Raw genomic sequence first — 22,379 nt, 5'->3', positions numbered from 1 at the left:
CCTGCAAAACAAAACCAAATCTCCATGATTACTGGAACATTTGAATTGGAAGTATAGGTGTGCAGGTACTTAAAGGCCAGTTAGCATATCTTAAGCAGTTATACTCCTGGGGCTTGATTGTTTACTGGACAGTTGTTTTTGTGAACCGTGGGCCTGTACTTGTCTAGTATATAAAGAGCCAGCAGCCCAGCCCACAGACTGCAGCTATCTGTATTTGGAGAAACAGCAACGATGAATGTCACCCTAGAAAGAATGAAGATTCTCTGATCTAAAAGACCAGCTGCAGGCAAACATCAATAGGAAACCAAATACGATAAGCAGCACTTATATATAATTGAAGTCCTCTACTTCTTAAGAAGGGAGTTCCCTTTTCTCATTTATTCTTTTAACCCCAAACCCCTTTAAAAAAGAATAACTTGTCACTGGGCAGGGATGAATAGATGCTTACCTCTGTCTGTAAAAACTGTAAGTCAGGAGTGATGCCCAAAACTGATCCCTCAGTTCCATTCAGTTGACTAAGGATTCATGTGTCCAGGCACCATGATGAGCCCTAGGAATAAAGATGAGGAAGAAATGGCTCCTGCCCTCAACATGCTCACAATCTATTGGAGAGAACTTCATTCATTCATGTTCTCAAATCAACACATATTTACTCCACACCTACTGTGCTGATGACAACAAATAACTAACTCCATGTGATAAGTGCACTAATAGAGGAAAGTATAAAACATTTTGGCAGCATCAGGGATGGTACAGTCCCTAACACTGAAGCAATACCTACTCATTTACTGGTGGTAATATTTTCCTCTTGGTAGTGTAGGCTCATTTAATCTTAACAACAGCTCTGTGAGATAAATATTATATTCATTTTACAGATGAGGAAATGTGAGATTCAGAAAGGCCAAGCTACTTGCCAAAAGTCACACAGCTAGTATATATGTGGCAGAGCTGGCGATCAAACCTAGGTTAGCTGACTGCCACAAAGCCTGGTTTGTTCTATTAAGCAGGGTGAGGTAGTTCGTAATCTTCCTCTCTGAGCAACTTGGCTGTACAAGTTATGTCTCACCATTTTTCTGTTTTTAAAACAAACCAGATCTAACTGTGGTGGAAGTGAAGTTTCAGTTGATATAGGGGTGCCCCTCCTGCCACACCCAGGATGTGCAAAGGAGTCACAAACAACTCTGGAACTTCCTCTAGTGGTTGACCCATGCTCATTCCTGGTCCCATGGTTACGTGAAGCCTGGTGACTCAGCTGCCACTTCAGGCAAGAGAAACTGAAACTGAAGGAAATCTACTCCCATGCTGTTGTGTCCTCCCTCTGGAAGCTCTTAGGACATCCCAGGTGGCACCATGCACTCAGAGGGTGCTTGTGTTGGTTCAGGTCCTCTAAGAAGCAGATGCTAAAACTGGAATAGATGCACAAGAGATTTATTGAGGGAAAAGGGGAAGGAGCTATGGGAGCCTGGGAGAGCATTCAGACCACCACGCTATCTGCATGAGAGAGGGAAAGAAGAAAGTTTAGGTAGGAAGAGTCTCAGACTCCACCACGGTACTAGGAAGTTTTGGCAAGGCCACTGGGGAGTCCTGCCTCTTGCAGGAAAGGGTCTGCCTTAAATCACTGCTATGCTCAGTGCTTGCTGGAGAGCAGCCTGTGACAGTGTGGTCCTCGAGTCAAAGCCCTGGTGCACTCAGAGCACAGCAGCTGGGTCTGTCTTCAGTTAAACTCCTCAAGACCCCACAGTGCCTGAGAATGTTAGTCTGTATTACTTTTCATCCAAAGCATCTGCATGCATATAGAGAGATGCTAAGCTTGTGAATGGCAACACTTTTATTAATAGCAATAATAATACTACTCACCATGTATTAATAGAAAGATCTTTTATGTACCAGGCACTGCACTAAATAATTTACATGCATCATATCATTTAATCATTAAAACAACCTTATGAGATATCTATGATCACTAGCCCATTTTAGAGATGGCGATTGTTATGAACTGAATTGTGTCCCCCCCAAATTTGTATGTTGAAGTCCTAATTCCTGGTACGTTTTTTTGTGTGTGTGTTGGAAAACAGTTTATTTATTTTTAATAATAAAGATAGGAAGGAATTACACTGAAGTATTGATACTTATCTCCATGTTATGCAATTATAGGCAGTTTTTCTGTTTCTTACTTTCAGATAAAACACAAAAGTATAAACTTATTTTTATAACCTGATAATTATTATAAAAAAGGAAAAAGTGAACAAGTTAAATAGTCGGCTTCTAAAGGAGGAACTAGCTCATAAAACTTAAATGTTTAAACACACTACACAGTAAATAAGTTCTTACCATATATACAAAAACATCAGCAGATGAACTTTGAAGTTAGTATCCCAAGAATTGCAGCCCCCAGCCTTCATCTAATCCCTGGTGAGGAATATGTATTTGGAGACAGGGTCTTTAGAGAGGCAACTACATTAAAATGAGATAATTAGTTTGGACCCTAATCCATGTGACTGGTATCCTTATAAGAAGAGGAAATTTGGACACAGAGGGACACAGATATACACAGAGGGAAGGTGATGTGAAGATACAAGGAGAAGACAGACATCTACAAGCCAAGGAATGAAGCTTCAGAAGGAAGCTTGGCAATACCTTAATCTTGGACTTCTGGCCTCCAGAACAGTGAGAAAATAAAGTTTTGTTGTTTAAACCACTCAGTCTGTGGTACTTTGATATGGCAGCTCTGGCAAACTAATACCAGAATACTGTGGCTTAAAGTGGTCAAGTAACTTAGAGCCAAAGTCACAAAACTGGCACAGGGGTGAAACAGCATTCAACTTCTCTCATTCCAGAGCCCTTTCTCTTAAATATTCTCCTCTACTGGGTCATCCATGGTGACTGGGCTACAAAGTAAGAGATGACAAGGTGACTCAGGAAGATCACTGAGACAGAACACAGCCTGGTGAGCTGGGAAACTCACATGAAAGGGAACTTGGCCGGACAGGCAGGAGAAAGGCTTCACATCCTGCCCTTACCCTCTACTGGCTCTGTGGTCTTGGCCAACCCACTCTTGCTTTCTGAACTACAGTTATAATTTGTGTCAAATGGAAGCATTAGATTTCCTGTCTCACTGAGCTGTTCTAACCATAGAATAAGATCATTACATGAAAGTGTAGGGAGAGGAAAGGGCAGAGGGAAAGAACTGAATTTGCTTCATACAAATATTAGTGTAGTTGTTATATATTATCTATGTTTTAGTGAATATTAATATTATTATAATAATGTATCAATATTAGAGCATCAGTTTTCCATGCTATTCAAATTGTATATGTTCTGATGCCAGAAATTCATGATGACCACTGGGGCTGCACATTATAAACAGTTTTATGATCCAAATAACTCTTAGACATCAATATAAATGGCAATAAATGGCATTAATGCTCAGCCCAGCAGAGTGGGCTCATTGAATGGTTATGAGGATTAATGTAATAAAAATAGCTGGCATATATTGAGTTTTCACATGTGTCATGTTCTGTTCTAAATGATCTAATATAATAATTCACTTATGACAATCCTAAGAACAATCCCATGAAGAAGAAACTATTATTATAATTCTTAGGTTACAGATGAGAAAACTGAAGCCCAGAGAGGTTAACTAGGCCAAAGTCACATAGCTAAGTAGAAAGAAGAGTAAAAATTAAAACTAAGGGACACTGGTTCCTAGACTGGACGTAGATTGGAGAAGAAATGCATCCAGGATGTCACCAAGTTTTTTGCCTGAGCAACCAAAGGAACAAACTTGTCATTACTTGGGATGGGAAAGACTTCAGGAATTAATTTCTTTTAGGGGAACTCAGTTTGGATATGTTAAGTTTGAGATGCTGCTCGTGTGTCCAAGAAGATGTCAAGTAAGTCTAGATATGAAAATTGGGATCTGTCAGCATATGCATGGTATCTGTAGCCCAGAGGCAGAGTGAGGTCACCCAGAAAGTATAGATAGAAAACAAAAGAGATCTATGAACTGAGTCCTGGATATCCAAGTGTTTACAGGTTGAGGAAGTAGGGAATCAGCTTAAGGGATAAAACAGAAGGAGTGGTCAGGGAATTAGGAGGAACACCAAGTGAGTGTGGTTTCTGTGAAGGAAACAAAGTAGTCAAGGAAGAAAGAGTAATCAGTAGTGTCAAGTGATGCTGATAGGTTGAATAGATGAGGACTGAAAATAGCCTTTGGGTTGAGCCACGTAGAGGGCATTGATGACCTTAAGAAGAACAGTTTTGGTGGACAGGTTGGGGGATACCTGGTTGGAGTGGGTCCAAGAGAGAATGAGACAAAGGGAAGTGAAGACAGTGACTTCCAATTTCTTTTTATAAAAGGAAGGTGAGAAATAGGGGAGTAGCTGAAAGAGAAAGTGTTTTTACTTCAAATATTAATGTGGGACAAATAAGAGCATATTTGTAGACAATAAGAATGATCTAGTAGAGAGGAAAAATAATTGATTAAGTATGAGGGTAGGGATTTCCTTGAGTAGATGAGAGACATGCGATCTAGTGCCCAGGGAGAGAGGTTGGCCTTAGCTAGAAGCATGGACAACCATAGAAAAAAGGTAGAACAAATTAGCATAAATGCAGGTAGGTAGATAGGTACACAGGGAGGTTGCTGAAGTTCTCTTCTGATTACTTCCATATTCTTGCACATTTATTAAGCTACCCCTCTGAGTTCACACATTGAAAATGAAAGCTCTTTTCCTGTTTTACTATTGCTCTTCACCTTGATTTCAACAAAACCTACATCATCCAGCAATTATAGCTGCTTGTGTATGTGTCTTTCTTCCCAAACAGCCTAAGAACTGAAGAAGGGCAGAGACCATGTCCCCTTCTTTATTGTTCCCTAACACTCAGCACAGTGCCTGACACACAGTAGGCACTCAATAAATATTTGATGAACTGAATTAAATCCAGTACATTTGCTTCTCTCTACATGTGCTTTAACCTCATTTGCTTGAGTCATAAAAAGCTACCAAGATTATCTCTTCTGTGAATTGGTGGGCAAATTATTTGTGTTTCAGTCTGGTCTATATTAGCTATTAGTGAATATGATACTTAGGAAAACGTATAAGCTTTGCTTATTTTTACCAAGACTTGGAACTTAATTGGGCATCCTCAGAAGGGTTACAATACGTGAGAGGATGCATACAGCTCCTTTTATAATTGACAAATTGTGTTCAGTTTGCACAATTACTCTTTTCTTTAAAGAAGAGAGTAAATTTACTGTAATAGACATACCATAATCTGAATTTATAGAACTCAGTGAGAAATCCTACCATCTGGTTAAAAATTGTCAGAGAATCACCTCCTTAGAAGAACCACCTAAGGAAGAAAGGATACACAACCAGTTGGTTGTGTGCTGTGATAGAAAATGTGTCTCCCTACCTCCATCTAGTATTTTATTAAGACTTAGAAAAAGAGGAAGAAAGAAAAACATCTGCATTAATTTTCTACTGTATATCTTTTTAGCAAGCTTCAAGTGACATTAAAATTAAGGTCAAACATAATAGTTAGCTGGGTCATGCAATGTGGATGAAGTCTATGGATACTCTTTCAGCAGGAAGTTCAGTAAAGCATTTTTTTTTAAATAAATTTATTTATTTTATTTATTTATTTTTGGCTGGGTTGGATCTTCGTTGCTGTGCATGGGCTTTCTCTAGTTGCGGTGAGTGAGGGCTAACTCTTTGTTGTGGTGCACGGGCTTCTCAATGTGGTGGCTTCTCTTTGTTGCCGAGCATGGGCTCTAGGTATGCGGGCTTCAGTAGTTGTGGCATCCAGGCTCAGTAGTTGTGGCTCACAGGCTCTAGAGCACAGGCTCAGTGGTTGTGGCACACGGGCTTAGTTGCTCCGCGGCATGTGGGATCTTCCCGGACCAGGGCTCGAACCCATGTATTGGCAGGCGGATTCTTAACCAATGTGTCTCCAGGGAAGTCCCAAGCATATTGTTGAGGACACAAACTCTGGACTTGGCCTTGCATCCCACCATAGATGACTTAGCTTCCTCATGTATAAAAGGACAAGATAACACGATCTACCTCATGGGGTTGTTATGAGATTAAAACAACTTAATGCCTATAAGGGTGCAATATGATATCCAGAATATCAGTAATTTTAGCCATTATAATTTACTTTAGTAATAATGATGATGACGACGTTAAAAAATGCAGGCTGCATCCTACTCTGGGTTTCCTTTTTTCTTTCTTGGTACACTTTTTCTTTTTTTGTAGTACACTTTGTTTTTTTCTGTAATCCTGGTCTTTCTTCTCTGCGCATTCTTTTTCCACTGTAGGAAAATCGATGGGACCAGTGAGGAAGAAGGTAACATTGAGCTGAATGAAGAAGGAAGGCCAGTGCAGACGTCCAGGCACAGCCCGGCACTCTGTGACTGCCACTGCTGTGGCCTCCCCAAGCGCTACATCATTGCCATCATGAGCGGGCTGGGATTCTGCATTTCCTTTGGGATTCGGTGCAACCTTGGAGTTGCCATTGTGGAAATGGTCAACAACAACACTATATATGTTGATGGAAAACCGGAAATTCAGGTCAGTGTCTGTCTATGGTGGGAGTTCTTTTGGCCATGGCTGTATTAATGTTTTAAATTCTTAAAATAAAACACATAGGATTATAAAGGAAACCCATCATTTTAAAATACAGATATCGGTCTTCCCTGGTGGCGCAGTGGTTAAGAATCCACCTGCCAATGCAGGGGACATGGGTTCGAGCCCTTGTCCGGGAAGATCCCACATGCCATGGAGCAACTAAGCCAGTGAGCCACAACTACTGAGCCTGTGCTCTAGAGCCCGCAAGCCACAACTACTGAGCCCGAATGCCACAACTACTGAAGCCCGTTCACCTAGAGCCCGTGCTATGCAACAAGAGAAGCCACCGCAATGAGAAGCCCGCACACCACAATGAAGAGTAGCCCCCGCTCGCCACAACTAGAGAAAAGCCTGCGTGCAGCAATGAAGACCCAATGCAGCCAAAGACAAAATAAATAAATTTTTAAAAAATAAAGCAAAAAAATAAAATACAGATACCAAAATATTTAAAAATCGAATTTGTGATATAGAAACATATGGGCTTCTTTATGAACATGTCAGATGACAAACTCTAGCAATGGGTCTAATAATTACTGTAATTTTGAAGTCTGAAGGAGAAGCAATAGTTTGAGATAGCAGCAACAACCATCATGTGATATGAACATATTTATAATTTCCACTAGTAACAGAGTCACAAGTACTGATAAATGACTGGGGTTTGTTTCCTACATTCATAATTACAGGAAATGCTAAAGTTTAGTTAGTGGAAATAAAGATGCTGATTTTTCCCCATCCAAGTTCATAGATCCACATGGTTCCATCCACAGACTCTAGGTTAAGAAACCCCAGTAAAAAGGTAAAGCATGGAGTGAGCATCAAGAGAAGGAGGCAGCAAGTAAAGTGGGGTTAGGCTTGCAGAGCCTGCTAAGCCATGCGGGGAGATAGGGGTGGGCTTTAAGCAAAGAAGTGGTGCGGTCAAATCCATGCTCCAGAATGATCACTGCCCAGCCAGTCATCTCCCAGTGGATTGGGATTGGAGTGAGTGGAGGCAGAAGGCCCAGTTCAAAGGCTGTTGTAGTCATAAGCACTTAAATGCTTTAAGCACTCTGATGTCACTTAAATAGTACTGTTTTTATGAATCACTGGAAAGATAAAATCTGGTTTGTTTTTTAAATGGTAGGCCTAGAGACGTATTGAAATTATGGGAGAATAAAACGAAAATGTATGCCCAGTGCATACCCAACATATACGTGTTTCATTGTATTGAACACACACACAGGAGTGACGCATGTGGAAATCCATCTGTTTGCAGAGAGACAGCTAATAGTTCTCTGGTCCCTGCCCATATTTGGGGAAACATTTATTTATTTATTTATTTATAAAATTTATTTATTTTTTGCTGTGTTGGGTCTTCGTTGCTGCGTGCGGACCTTCTCTAGTTGCAGCGAGCGGGGCTACTCTTCGTTGCGGTGTGCAGGCTTCTCATTGCAGTGGCTTCTCTTGTTGCAGAGCACAGGCTCTAGGCGCATGGGTTTCAGTAGTTGTGGCACATAGGCTCAGTAGTTGTGGCTCCCAGGCTCAGTAGTTGTGGATCATGGGCCCAGTTGCTCTGTGGCATGTGGGATCTTCCCGGACCAGGGCTCAAACCCGTGTCCCCTGCATTGGTAGGTGGATTCTTAACCACTGCCCCACCAGGGAAGCCCTGGGGAAACATTTAGATCAGAATTTTCCAAACTGCTGTCTGGAAATCATTGTTCTGTAGGCTGTGCTGTGAAGAAGGTGTCTTATGAACTGGGAGCATTTACTGTGCTGTGTCCTATGAGAATCTCCAAGAGGGAGCTGTGGTGTGCATTGTTTCCTGGACTTGACTGCAGAATGCTTTCTTTCATGCCACATCTGTTTCTTGACAGAAACTGTTCCAGCATTACGTGGAACAGTTTCTGTCAAGCACTGGTTTGAGAAAATTTGATTTCAATTCATTAAAAAGAAGTCTTTAGTTGGCCGGCAGGTTTTTTGTTTTTTGTTTTTTTTCCTTTTTCTTTTTAGCTAAGAGATTATTCTGCCAGAAGAAAAGGGTACCATGGAGATTCGTCTAACGATTCTCTTTTTGATGCCACAGCTGAATCTGTTTTAAAAGGATATCCTGGTTGTTTATTTTGAGGCGGGGAGGGAGGGCAGTAGAGGTGTGAGGGGGCATGTCATGCATTTTAAAAATAAAGAATGATGTATATTAGTGAGGTTTCAGATGTGTATCACATGCATTCTGGCAGCCTTTTGTGAGCAAGGGCAGCTAATTAAACTCGTCTGCTGAGGCCCGGATCAAAATGAGATGCTGATTTGCACTTGTTTGTTGCCTGAAAAGATAGCCCTAGGTCAGCAGAATTTACTTGGAGGTATATGGAAAAGACATTTTGATAAACTTAAGGAATAATGCTGTGTGTGCTCTCTAGTTTCTATGGTTTTGCCCTCTGGAGTCTTACAGAAACTGATTAAGATCTAAAATATGCTTTACATCATTTTCCCTGGCCTTATAAGTAGGAGTTTAGTAGCATTTCAGAAGTTCCAATTTATAGCAGGCCATTTCTCTCTTATCCAAATAGAACAAAGATTAGATATCATCTGAGCATGTTCAACCCGATGACAAAGATTTCACTAATTGTATTACAAAAGGCTCTCAATGGCTGGTATATTTGTTTGGTTGGTTTTATGGGAGAAAAACTAGATGTTTTTCACTGAGATATTTTAAAATCTTCATTTTCAGCAGAGGGAGAGAAGTAAGCAGTGTGAATTGGTAGGTCTTGCAAATAAATGGCATATATTCTATTAGTGGTATAAAGGGTAGTTTTAGTTGATGTGTGAGTAATCATTTTTAGTTTAATAATTATGAGTTTTAAAACACGTGAATCACTTAGAACAGTGTCTGGCATGTGGTGAGCAATAAATGACTAAAGTTTGAGCAACTTTGAGACTGGTTCCCATTACCCTCAGGAAAAACCCGAACTCCTTCTCATGAATCGTGAGCCCTGTAGGGTTAAGAAGAATTGGGCTTTGGAATTGGCCAGACATGGTTTCAGACTTGACCCTTGTTTATTAGCTCTGGGACCTTGAGCAAGTTGCCCTTCTGTCTTGGTCAGGGATTGCTGGTTGCAAAGAATAGAACTGCAGGGAGACCAGCTCAAGTTAAGAAGGAAATTACAGTGGGGCTATAGGGAATCTCACGAAAGTGAAGGGCAGAAAGCAGAGCTGCTGTGTATGTTTGTGCAGTCTGCGCCCTGGACAGGGGAGCCCAGCCTGATGTGGGACTAAAATCCAGGCTGTACCCCACTGTGGGGAGGAAAAGGAGCCAGGAAGGGCAGAGTGGAGCTGGACCTCATGGGAACTAGGATATCCTTAGCTTAGTCTCCAACTTGCTTGCTGTGCAGTGTCTTGCATCTGCTTCTCTCTGAGTCTGCTCCATTCTCCCAGGTCTCTCCATGGACTGTTGTTTTTGTTTTTTCCTTTTCTTTTTTTAAAAAATATTTATTTATTTATTTTTGGCTGTGTCGGGTCTTAGTTGCTGCACACAGGCTCTTTGTTGCGGCGCATGGGCTTCTCTCTAGTTGTGCCGCGTGGGTGACCGAGCACGTGGGCTCAGTAGTTGTGTTGCATGGACTTAGTTACCCTACGGCATGTGGGATCTCAGTTCCCTGACCAGGGATCGAACCCATGTCCCCTGCATTGGAAGGCGGATTCTTAACCACTGGACCACCAGGGAAGTCCTTTTTTTTTTCTTTTTCCATGGCTTCTCACTGCCCTCCAAAGCTGAAGTTCTTTGAGCCGTTGCCTTGCTGGGGAGCTGACTTACTTGGCGCTGACTCCAATGGGACTTGTTTCAATTCAAGTGTTCAGTATTGTCTAACTAGAATTTCTGGGTTCAGGTTAGAGAGAGAGAGAGACAGGTGGGCTGAGTCCATCCGATGCCTTGGCTCCCTCTACTCAGGTGTCCAGTCACAGGGGAGAGGCCCATGGCTCTGGGGGAGGAGGAGAATCCTCTTAGAAGGAAACGTGTGTTGGGAGCCAGGAACTGGCATTTCTAGCAATTCTTTGCTAATCCTCATTGCCTTATTGTGAAATGGGAATAAAAGGCCTGCTTTACAGATCAAATGAGATAATCTGGCACCAATATATTAAATACCTATATTACTTTCCTAAGGCTGCTGTAACAAATTACCACAAACATGGTGGCTTAAAACAATAGGAACTTAGTCTCTCATATCTTGGGAGACCAGAAGTCCGAATCAAAGTGTCAGCAGGTCCACACTTCCTCCAAAGGCTTTAGGGGAGGATCCTTCCTTGCTTCTTCCAGCTTCTGGTGGCTCCAGGCGTTCCTTGGCTTGTGGCAGCATCACTCCAATCTCTACTTCCGTCTTCACATGGCCTTCTTTCTGTGTACTTTCTCTTATGTCTCTAATCTCCCCCTGCCTTTCTCTTACAAGGACACGTCATTGGATTTAGGGCCCAGCAAGATGATCCAGGAAAGCTCATCTCAAGATCCTTGACTTTATCACATCAGCAAAACCCTTTTCTTGAATAAGGCAGCATTCATAGATTCTGGGGATTTTGTGCATATATCTTTTGGGGCCCTTTTTTCAGGCTAACACAGTACCTGACACAGTGCTTGGCTTATAATAATAGTTCAGACATGAGGCCATTATGATTCTAATGGGCTCAAATGATAATGAAAGTCAGTTCTCAGCAGGCACAAGTGCTCTTCTTCAGGTATCATTTCCCAAATGGACAGAAGCACCATCTCGTCAGAGAGAAAGACATGAGCAAGGGACAAGGTGATTGACAATTAGCTGCTGGTTGAAGTGAATCCCTCTGTCTTGGATCCTTGGATTCTTGGGGCATTCTGTGACTCAAGGCAAAGAAGTCCAGTCTCTACTTCTCAGTGAGAAAGTCAAGTCTCCGCAGCAATGGAAAGAATATAGTTTTTTGGGTCAAGTAGGTAAGAGGGCTTGGTCTTGGCTCTCTTTATAACTGGTTGTATGACCTTGGGCAAGTAAATTAATCTCTCTAAGCCTCAATTTCCTCTTCTATAAAAAAATGAGATAATAATAGTTACCTCTACGTGTTGTAAGGATTAGAAGAGGAAACACATGGAAAGTGACTTAAAATCACGTCCCTCTTCACTCAGTGCTTCCCTCTGTCTCTGAGTAAAAGCCAAGGTCCTTATGATGAGTTAAAGGGCCCTTCATCATTTGAACCTCTCTTATTTTAATGCCTATTATCCTCTTCCTCACGTTTACGCTCTAGCTCTACTGACATCTTGCCATTCCTCTAACACACAAGATGCATCCTTACCTCAGGGCCTTTGCACTTGCTATTTCTCTGCCTGGAAAGCTTTCTTTTCAGGTAATGAACAGTATGACTTGCTCCCTTTCTTCCTTTAGGACTTTAGTCAACAATCATCTCCTCACTGAAGCCTTTCCTGGCCACTCTCTAAAATTTCACCCTACTTCATTCCTACCCAACATTTCTGTCCCCTTCTCTGCTTTATTTTTTTCTTCTTATCACTGATCACCATCTAACTCAGTATGCACTTGTATACTTTCTGCCATTCCCACTGGCGTCTTTGTGAAAGTAGCAATTACTGTCATTGTTCACTGCCGTATCCCCAGTGCCTAGAACAATGTGTGGCATGAAGTAGCGTGAAATAAAAATTTGGTAAGCTGGTTTGAATGAATGACTGTTAGTTCCATTTTACTCTTGAGCTTCAACTTCCTAATCTGCAAAGTGGGAACTACAGTACAGAGCACAGGCCAATATTACCTGGACTGTGGTCTCCTCAAGGCAAAGGCAATACTTGTTTGAGTTTGTATTTATACTGTCTATCACCTGACCTGGCACACAGGAGGCATGAGGTGCATGTTGAATAAATGAGCAAATTATTATATAAGAATTTGTGGGAAAATAAACTGTGATGAAAATTTATGAGATGTTGGGGACATCCCTGGTGGTCCAGTGGCTAAGACTCCGCACTCCCAATGCAGGGGGCCTGGGTTCGATCCCCGGTCAGGGAACTAGATCCCGCATGCATGCCGCAACTAAGTGTTTGCATGCTGCAACTAAGAAGTCCGCATACTGCAACTAAGAGGCCTGCATGCTGCAGCTAAGACCCGGTGCAGCCTAAATAAATAAATATTTTTTTAAAAAAAGAAAATTTATGAGATGTAGTATGTTGATAATTAAGAACCCTTACTCCATAATAGGAACATCTTGCACTTTGATATCAATGCTTTACAAAGCCATTCGTTTATTCATTCATTTGGCAAATCTTTACTTGCCCCTTCTCCGTTACAGGCATTTGATTCAGGTACTAAGGCTATAAAGTCAAAAGGACATGGCTGCCACCTTAGAGTTACTCGCTACCCCATGTGGGAGGTGGACACGTGAACGGCAAGTTCGAGAACAGTGTGGGTGCCATGGCTGCAAGAACAGAGGTCTGTGGACCAAGCCTAGGAAAATGACCACTTCAATTCAGGGCAGTTGAGGAGCTTCCTCAGAGGAGGGATATTTGTAGGGAGTCTGAAAAGGATGAGTTACTATGCCTGGGGAAGAAAGTGAGGAAAGGCTCTCTGACCCTCAAGAATCACATTTTCAATGACCTAAGAGTTGTGGAAGGGTATTTTGTTGTAATCATCATCATCATCATAACAACAACAATGGCTGCTAACATTTATTGAGACTACACTATGTTCCAGGCATTATCCTAATGTGTTAAATGCAAAATCTCTAAGCAGAGGGATAACCTACTAGAAATATTTATGGTGTTTATCCCCACACATACTGTAGGGAGGTAGAATAGGTTTTATTATCCTCATTATGAAACGAGAGACTTGAGACTCTCATTCCCTTTGTGCTGTCACTAAACTGGTATCTGAATAACCTAGTAAATAACCTAATAAACCTAGAATTTATTTTTTGTTTTCTTTGCAAGTTGTTTTATTTTCTTCCTAGCACTCATCATTATTCTGTGTATATATATGTACACACATACATGTATATATATACACACATATGCGTATATATATATGCACATATACATGTATATCTATTTTTTTCTTTTTTAAAATTTGTACATAATCTCTCCTTTCTATCACTAGAATTTGAGGTTGGTGACAGCCAGGACTTTGTTTTGTCCTATATCCCAAGCACACAAGAGGCCCTCCATAAAATATTCTTTGAATAAAGGAGGGAAGGAAAGACCTCATGGGGTTATTGTGTAGGATGATCAGTGAATAATTATGATCAAGTGTTTTCTTCCAAACACAACTGTATCTGATTTCTCATTTCCAGACAGCACAATTTAACTGGGATCCAGAGACGGTGGGCCTTATCCATGGATCTTTTTTCTGGGGTTATATTGTGACACAAATTCCAGGTGGTTTCATTTCAAATAAGTTTGCTGCTAACAGGTAAGATAAATTGATATGAGTGCTGCACAGATCATAATATGGCTTTGTACTCTTATAAAATCTGCATAATTGGCTCTCAATTTAGGGGTACAGAATGAAAGATAGAAGCCGTTCCTAAAGATGTGATTCACAGACATTGATCTTATATGATCCTGTTCTTAAGAGTCTCTTTTTGTTTACTTTTTTGTCTAATCTAGTCTATCTTGCAATTCTTTAAATGATTATGTAATAAAAAGATCAATTGCATCCGAGTCAGGAGAAACGGTTCCTGGACCCTAAGTAACTCACTTGGTGACCTCTACTGAGTTCCTTTTTTCTCTGGGCCTCAGTTTCTTCATCTGTGAAATGAAACGGATTAGATTGTGTTTGAGCTGCCTTTGACCAATGACATTCTGTGATGCTCTGTACTACGTTAATATCATCCTCTTCCATACAGGTTTTGTCATGTGAGTAGGAGGGGCTAGTCTCTAGATTGCAAGATGTCTTTAATGCCCTTGAGATTCTATGGTAGGTGTTTGAGCAATTAAAAGTGGGTCCAAGACAAAATGAGCTGCTTCACGGAGTAGTAAGTTCTCTGTCACTAAAGGTATTCAAGCAGAAATGATGGCCACTTGGGGGAGATGTAGTATGTATATGTACCAGAAAAGGAGTGTACTAATTATTTCCAAGTCTCTTCTAATTGTAATTGACTTTACATATGTGGATTTTGTGAAGTGTATACTTTATAAAGCAGTGTTTTTCAAACTCTAAAACAGAACTCATTAGATGGTAATAAAATCAATAGTGATTTACCAATGACCATTTTCTAAAAAAAAGAGGGAGAAATAGAAGAAAAGGTAATCAAATAGAATCAAATAGAATAGAAAATATCTTAGCTCATTGCACATTTAAGTACTGGTTTTTGAAACTTGTTTCAGTTACATTTGTGTGTATCAGTGTGTTGAGTTGCAATATAAAATATATTTTGTTTTATGGGTCAAGGACAAAAAAGTTTGAAATTCATCTTGTATAAGCATGACTCATATTTACTTATGTTCTTGTCTAGTTTGTGTCCTTTATTGTCACTTACCTGTTGTAGTCTTCTTAAAAAGTGATAAAATATTAGTTCTTATGGTCTCTGGGGTTACTACTTACACTTCTGCCCTAAGAAGAAATAACATATAATATGATTTCGCAGCATGTAAAAGGGGCTGAAGCATCACTAACACGTGTGAGAAAGGAAGAAAATGCTGCCGGCTGTCTTTTCCCAGGACACTCCTGTCCAGGCAGGGAGGAGAAGGCACACGGTACTTGGCAGAGAGTTGGGGGCTAAGACAGGTACACAGCCTGTCTTGTGCTTGGCTGGTCCCAGGACACAGCATGCTTCTCAGATAGTCAGTATCCCCATCTGGTAAAGTGAGAGCAGAATTGGGAAGCAGGAGACACAACGCAAATGTGCAGAAGTCATGAGGTAATGGTCAGAATGGATCAGTTGGGTAGAACCAAGAAGAATGGTGGGTCTCCAGCAAGCTTACCTCATGCTGGTCAATCTCCAGCTTCAGGATCTCATCTAGGCAGGACATCCCTGTACTGCCCAAAACCTTCCCATGATTGGTCCAGGGACTGGAGCTTGGAAATCAAAGCGGCCCAACAGTCTAGCTTGGAACACACCAGATCCTAACACAACATCTATTTCTCTTTCCATTAATTTCTATAGTGATTTTCCATAAACTGTTAGGTTTGTTCCTGATGTTTAACTAACATGCCACGTCCATCAGTGGGCCTGCCCAATAACACAGTGTTTTGGTCCCTCAGGGTCTTTGGAGCCGCCATCTTCTTAACATCGACCTTGAACATGTTCATTCCTTCCGCAGCCAGAGTACATTACGGATGTGTCATGTGTGTCAGAATTTTGCAAGGTCTAGTGGAGGTAGGAGATTCTTAACAAATTTTGATATTGCTGGAGACAACATGGTCCTTTAGAAATTTCAGCTTTTGAAGAAAACCTCCTTTACTCAGTTTTCCTATCTTCCACCTTGTCCTGCTATCTGAACTCTCTGGTTATGATTACAATTATGAATACTTTAATTAAAATGCCTTGTATGATTCCAAATTTATACCCAATAAAGAACCATTTCATAGAGGGCAGAATTTCAGATGAGCCAGGAGCGATCTTAGAGATAATCCAACACCTTTCATTTAATAAAATTTGAAACTGAAAGCCCCAAACCTCCAGTTCACATAGCAAGGGCTCTTTCCACTAAAACAGTTTAAATGGACTTATTAATAAATCTGTAAATTTCCAAGGGTGTAGTCTTACACAGAGATTTAACTTGATGAAGGAGGTAGAATAATATAGAGCCAGAAAGTAAATATTTTGCACTTTGCTGGCCATACTATGGTCTGTTGCAATGACTCAACTCTGCCATTGTAATGCAAAAGCAGCCAGAGACAATATGTAAACATGTGGGCATGGCTACTTTCCAGTAAAACTTTTTGGACACTGATATTTGCATTTCATATGATTATCACATGCCAGGAAATATTATTCTTCTTTCAATTTTTTTTCTGTCCACTTAAAAATATAAAAGCCATATTTACTTGAGGGCAACAAAAATAGATGGTGGGGCCATATCAGGCTATAGTTTGCCAATACCTGATGTAGTGAAATGTTTCCCGAACTCAGTCATTCACCTCTAACTTTTGTCACTTTTGTCATATCCACACTACGATTTATACTATTATTTGCCTATAGTTTTTCCCTAGATCAATTCACTTCAAAACAAAATAAAAGAACCTATCATAAGCAACAATATCTTTGATATCATGGGCTTGATGTGCTAGTTCTATTTTATTTCTAAAGCATGTTATAATATATATGTAACAATTATAATAAAAAATGTAGGTTGTTGTAGCACCTTAAATCCAACTTTAATCCCACTAGAGGGACACAGACCACACTTCGGAAAATACTGACATGGTAGAAAGAACATGATATTAGCAGCCGTGAAGACTAGAATCTAGTCACTTAATGGCTCTGAGCCTCACGTTCTGTATCTTGAAATGACAGGATGGACCAGCTGGTTGTGGAAATCCCTTTCTACACTGATATTCTATAATAATATGATATATAAAGACCCCTTCCCTATTCCCCACCATGTTTACATTTGAACTAGTATTTGAATTTCAGCATCTGTTCCATGAGTCAAAATAGCTGACACATGTTATTTAGTATCTGTAAATTAGGCTTTGAATTGTAGTGTTAAAGAAGCAAAACCTGTGTTTTAAACACAAAAAGAAACTGGAGTCGAATCAAATAATCTATTTTCAACTGTTTTGCCAGGGTGTGACCTACCCAGCCTGCCATGGGATGTGGAGTAAGTGGGCACCGCCTTTGGAGCGAAGCCGACTGGCCACAACTTCTTTTTGTGGTAAGTGTATTAGAATCATAACAAATTTAATTTAGGAATTCTTTTGGCTTCAAGTGAAGACCCTACTAAATAGAATTTATTTTTTTCACATAACAGAAGTCCAAAGGTAAATCGTTGCTAATATTGATTCTGCTGCTCCGTGATCCAGGGACTATGCACGTTTGGACTTTTTACTCCACTATCCTCAAAGTGATAACTTTTTACATTCATGCGTGTTCCTCATGTTCACAAAATGGCTGTCACAGCTCCAGGTATCAAGTCCACATTAAAGGCAGAAAGAAGTGGGGATAGGTGTCCTAACCATGTCTGTTCCTTTCACTAGGAAAGCAAAAGCTTTCCCAAACTCCCTAGCAGGCTTCCATTTATATTTCCTTGGTTCTAATTGTGTCATATACTTTACTAACTGCAGAGGAGGCTAGGAAAGCAAGTGCCTAGTTTTTCTAGCATCTTTAATAGACAAAGGTAAGAAAGAAGGGGTTGGAGGTGGTTGTAGGATTAGCCAACCAATGATATTTTCCGAAGTTGAAAACAGAAGGTATATCAATAGAATCATCAAGGCCCCCAACTCCTTTTCACAAATGAAAAAATTAAAACTGAAGTTTAAAGTTTAGTTTCCTTGAACTGAAACGAAAGTCTAATGACTTGCCCAAGGTCACACAGCTACTAAGTTAAGGAGCTGGATCTAGACCACCTGGTTCTTGATTCAGAACTTTCCTCACTACACACTACTATGTACACATTGTCATAGAAGCTGTTTAATCAATTTTCGCCATTATCTTCCAGATAAAAACGAAGTGGACACCATCCATCTTACCCGAAAGTAAATTAATGGCTCTTAAGTAGTGATGTGACTTAAATTCCTGGGTCTCCAAACTTCACCTTGCTAAGGTTGCCTCATTTGAAGCCATGTCTTTGGGACTGGCCCCTCTATGAATCTCAGAGTAATCAGTGTTCAGAAGAGTCTACTAGGTATTGATTAACATTTGAACAAGAACAGCACATGCTGCCACCAATATTTTCAAATATATTTATGGGAGAAGGGGCCAAGAAAGACAAAAGTGCCTTAGGCCACAAAAGTCACAACGGGTCCACGTAGAATTAGGATCAGAATTTAGTTCTGCTTAGTTTTTCAGGCTAGCGTGTCTTTCCTAACCATAGCTAGCCTGTATTTCTTAGCTAAAGAGGAAGCTTTATTTCTCTGAATATCTTTATTTATTTCTCCCTCTGTCTTTCTCTCTTTACCTCCTTAAGTAGTAGTAGTAGTAGTAATAAAGGATCCTAGGGAATCTGGTGTGAAATGTCCACCCAAGCGTCTGTTTTGTGCCTAGTTTGGAAATGCATGCACAGCAGAGATGTCTTTACTTCTTTAGCCTCTCTTGTCCTTAGAAACTATTTCTGTCCTCTTGTTTGAAGTTCAATATTATCTCTACCGCCACTACTGATCTTATACCACCTCTAGAAGAATATAAGATTCTGCCCTAGCTGACCTTGACCTATTGATATTGTCTTTTTAAAATAATTAATTAATTAATTTATTTATTTTTGGCTGCTTTGGGTCTTCGTTGCTGCGCACGGGCTTTCTCTAGTTGTGGTGAGCTGGGGCTACTCTTCTTTGTGGTACGTGGGCTTCTCATTGCAGTGGCTTCTCTTGTTGTGGAGCACGGGCTCCAGGTGCACAGGCTTCAGTAGTTGTGGCACGCAGGCTTCAGTGGTTGTGGCTCGTGGGCTCTAGAGCTTAGGCTCAGTAGTTGTGGCGCACGGGCTTCGTTGCTCTATGGCATGTGGGATCTTCCCGGACCAGGGCTCAAACCCGTGTCCCCTGCGTTGGCAGGCGGATTCTTAGCCACTGTGCCACCAGGGAAGTCCCCCGATATTGTCTTTGGATGATTTATTTGTAAGTCTTTTCATTTGGATTTGCCGGCAAAACAAGAATAACTAGCAGCTACTGCCCATTCTTAGTGTCTTTATAGCTCTAAAAGGGCTAATTAAAGAAATGATTTGACTCTCAAGGAAAGTTACCTGATCAAGGTCACAGGCTTTATTACATTTCCCAGCTAAGGTGTAGCCTTGGTTTCAAAGAACAGCCAAGGGAAAATGTCATTAGAAGTAAACCCAGGCTTAGGGATAATTGATTCTTACGCTTCAAAAATGTTGGAGTTGCAAGGGTCTTTAGAAAACATCTAGTCACATCCATTGTTTTATATTTTTAATTAATTTTAATTTTTTTTAGAAGTGAAACTGGCTTTATTCAAAGACATAGATTTTTGTTTTTGTTTTTTTCCCCCTACTTTTATTGAGATGTAAGAGACATACAGACTATATAATTTGAAGGTGTTCAACCTAATGATTCGACTTACATACATCATGAAATGTTTGCCCCCATAGGTTTAGTGAACATCTAATCTCTCATATAGATACAACATCAAACAAATAGGAAAAAAATTTTTTTTCCTTGTGATGAGAACTCAGGATTTACTCACTTAACTTTCTTTGACAACATACAGCAGTGTCAATTATCTTTATTATGTTGTATGTTACATCCCTAGTACTTATTTATCTTATACCTGGAAATTTGTACCTTTTGACTGCCTTCATCTAATTTCCCCTCTCCCCACCCCTGCCTCTGATAGCCACACATCTGATTTCTTTTTCTACCTCCATTATTTTATAGTGGAGGCTCAGGGAGGGAAAAAAAGATATAAATTCCCATGGAGAGTGAGGACAGAACTGGGGACTCTCCCATCCCCCGTTCAGCCACTCCCCTCTCTCCACGCCAAGCAACAAGCATCGGAGGGCCTCCTCTGTCTTCCCTGGTGACCACACAGAGGCATCAAGGTGCAGTGAGGGCAATATGGGTGGAGAGCCCTGTTGGGGTATGCTCAGGGTGTGATAGGAGATTACATTCAGCCATGTCTGGAAGGATGAGGAAGAGTTCATCTAAAAGACAGGGAAGGACAATTTCAAGTTGTAAAATTTCCTCAGTGAATGAATGCTTCTTACTGTGAGGAATTATTGGGTATTGTTGAGCGGAAGAAGCAGGACTGAATTATTAAGTAGTTAAGGTTAAAGGCTTTGGATTCCTGCAGACCTGGGTTCCTATCACTCACACCTATGTGACCTCAGGAAATTTACCTCCCCTCCCCTCCCCTTCTTGTAAAATTGGGATGACACCAGTACCAATGTTACCAGGTTGAAAAAAGGGTTAAATAAAATCAGGGGTGCAGAATGCTCAGCACAGTACTAGAGAGCACACAGAAAGCACCCAATGCATCTTATAGATTGTTATCCCCTGACCCTCCCTGTTTGCATCATCTAAACTGGAGGCCCCACACCCCCCAACTCCCAGGGTATTTGGTCCAGGAAAGAAGACCACCTTCTCCACACCCACAGAGGAATTAGGCCTGCAGCTCTTCTTTCTAATGATACGTCCTGGAATGCTTGCCTTATTGGTTTGAGGAAGTCTGAGGTTAAAAAAAAAAAGTGCTCCGTCATTCTGTACATGACAGTAGCAGTAATAGTTGGTGTTTATGCAGCACTAATTAGAGCATCTTCATCTAATAATTTATTTGCTCCTCGAAACAACCCTGTGAGATAGAGATTTCACTTCCATCTTCTACCTAATGAAAATGATTTGGAGAGATTGAGAGACTTCTTCAGGTGTTATGATGTTCAGATTTGGGATTCCAGGTCAGGCCTTTCATAACCAGTTGGGCCCAGCTTAGAAAGATGGGATTTAATCTCTTTCTCTGGAAGATCCCCAAGCTCCCATTTCCTGAAGGTCTTTCTTAGCATTGGATTCTGGGATACAGAATTTCCTTTTGCGGCTCACTTTCTCTGAAGCAAGAATTTTTTTTCATTCATACCCAGAGGGAATTTCAGATAGTAATTTTTTTGATTTAGTTAATATTTATTGGGAGTTTGCAGGGCTCATGTTTCTCCAGCAGGTATCATGGAGCTGCAGGAGATAGTGGAGGTGAGGTCACTGCCTCTAGCCCTCACTATCTTGTCTAGACAAGATAAACATCCACATATAGGTAAGTATTTACAAGGTTAGGTATTTACAAAGTAAGAAATAAACTAAAAAATATACATATTTAGGAGGTGGATGGAGACAGAAGCCATCCTGGTCATCCTGCCATCCTGAAATTTAACTGTTTCCTGGTATTAAAAAAAAAAAAATCGAGACTCTAAAAGCATGATCCTTTCATAGTTTGAAGTCCCTCATTTAAAGACCTAGGTGAATTATATCTCAATAAAGCTGGAAGAAAAAAAAATTTTAATAAATAAAGACCACAGTGATAATCCTGTTCTGTGAGCCCTGAGAGGTAGATACATATGTTCCTTCACTTTCTGTCTTCTGCACCCAATATTGTGCCTGGTTGAATTTTTCAGAATTCTCTTAGATTTTTCTCATCTTTTCATTCCATTCTCTTGTCATTCCAAATCACGGTGCCCGAGCCATCTTTGTCTGATCCCTCCATGGTGTCTGGAGGAAGTTAAAGGGCATCCTGGTGAACTTTGTCTCCTGGAAGCCCTGTTTTGGGGCACAATGGGAGTTTGCCTGCTCCTCTTCATGACTCCTGCTCAGTTTGATTCTCCTCAGTTCGACCACATGAACTCTAAGTGGTTTGAAAGGGCTTGCATGACGACTGGTAAGTTTCCCTCAACCTTTTCTCGTTCTAGGTTCCTACGCGGGGGCAGTGATTGCCATGCCGCTGGCCGGCGTGTTGGTACAATACATGGGATGGGCCTCTGTCTTTTATATTTATGGTGAGTGATTTGATTTCATGAGTTCCCTTGGGTGACTCATAGAGGTGGTATTTTACTGTCTAATGGGGTTGGCTAAGAGTTTACTGTATGAAAATAGAGATTACTAAGACAAGTTTATCATATAAATGGAATACTTGTCTAGCGATGATTCATTTAATGTTTATATGAAAGTT

The 22,379-nt window shown here is 40.7% G+C and overlaps 1 protein-coding gene across 1 annotated transcript in view; it reads left to right on the top strand.

The window, feature by feature from the left end:
* The window catches only part of SLC17A8 (solute carrier family 17 member 8), a 64,123-nt gene that overhangs the window by 18,966 nt on the left and 22,778 nt on the right, over positions 1-22,379 (top strand). The window contains exons 2-6 of the mRNA XM_082419567.1: positions 6,320-6,572; positions 13,908-14,026; positions 15,821-15,935; positions 17,349-17,436; positions 22,120-22,206. Of these exons, the coding sequence (XP_082275693.1) occupies positions 6,320-6,572; positions 13,908-14,026; positions 15,821-15,935; positions 17,349-17,436; positions 22,120-22,206 (662 nt within the window). The remainder of the gene's footprint in view (positions 1-6,319; positions 6,573-13,907; positions 14,027-15,820; positions 15,936-17,348; positions 17,437-22,119; positions 22,207-22,379) is intronic.

The sequence above is a fragment of the Balaenoptera physalus genome (assembly GCF_965194825.1).
Source record: "Balaenoptera physalus genome assembly, chromosome: 13".
Lineage (NCBI taxonomy): Eukaryota > Metazoa > Chordata > Mammalia > Artiodactyla > Balaenopteridae > Balaenoptera > Balaenoptera physalus.
The sequence above is the reverse complement of the archived record's forward strand: the minus strand, read 5'-3'. Positions and strand labels throughout refer to the sequence as shown.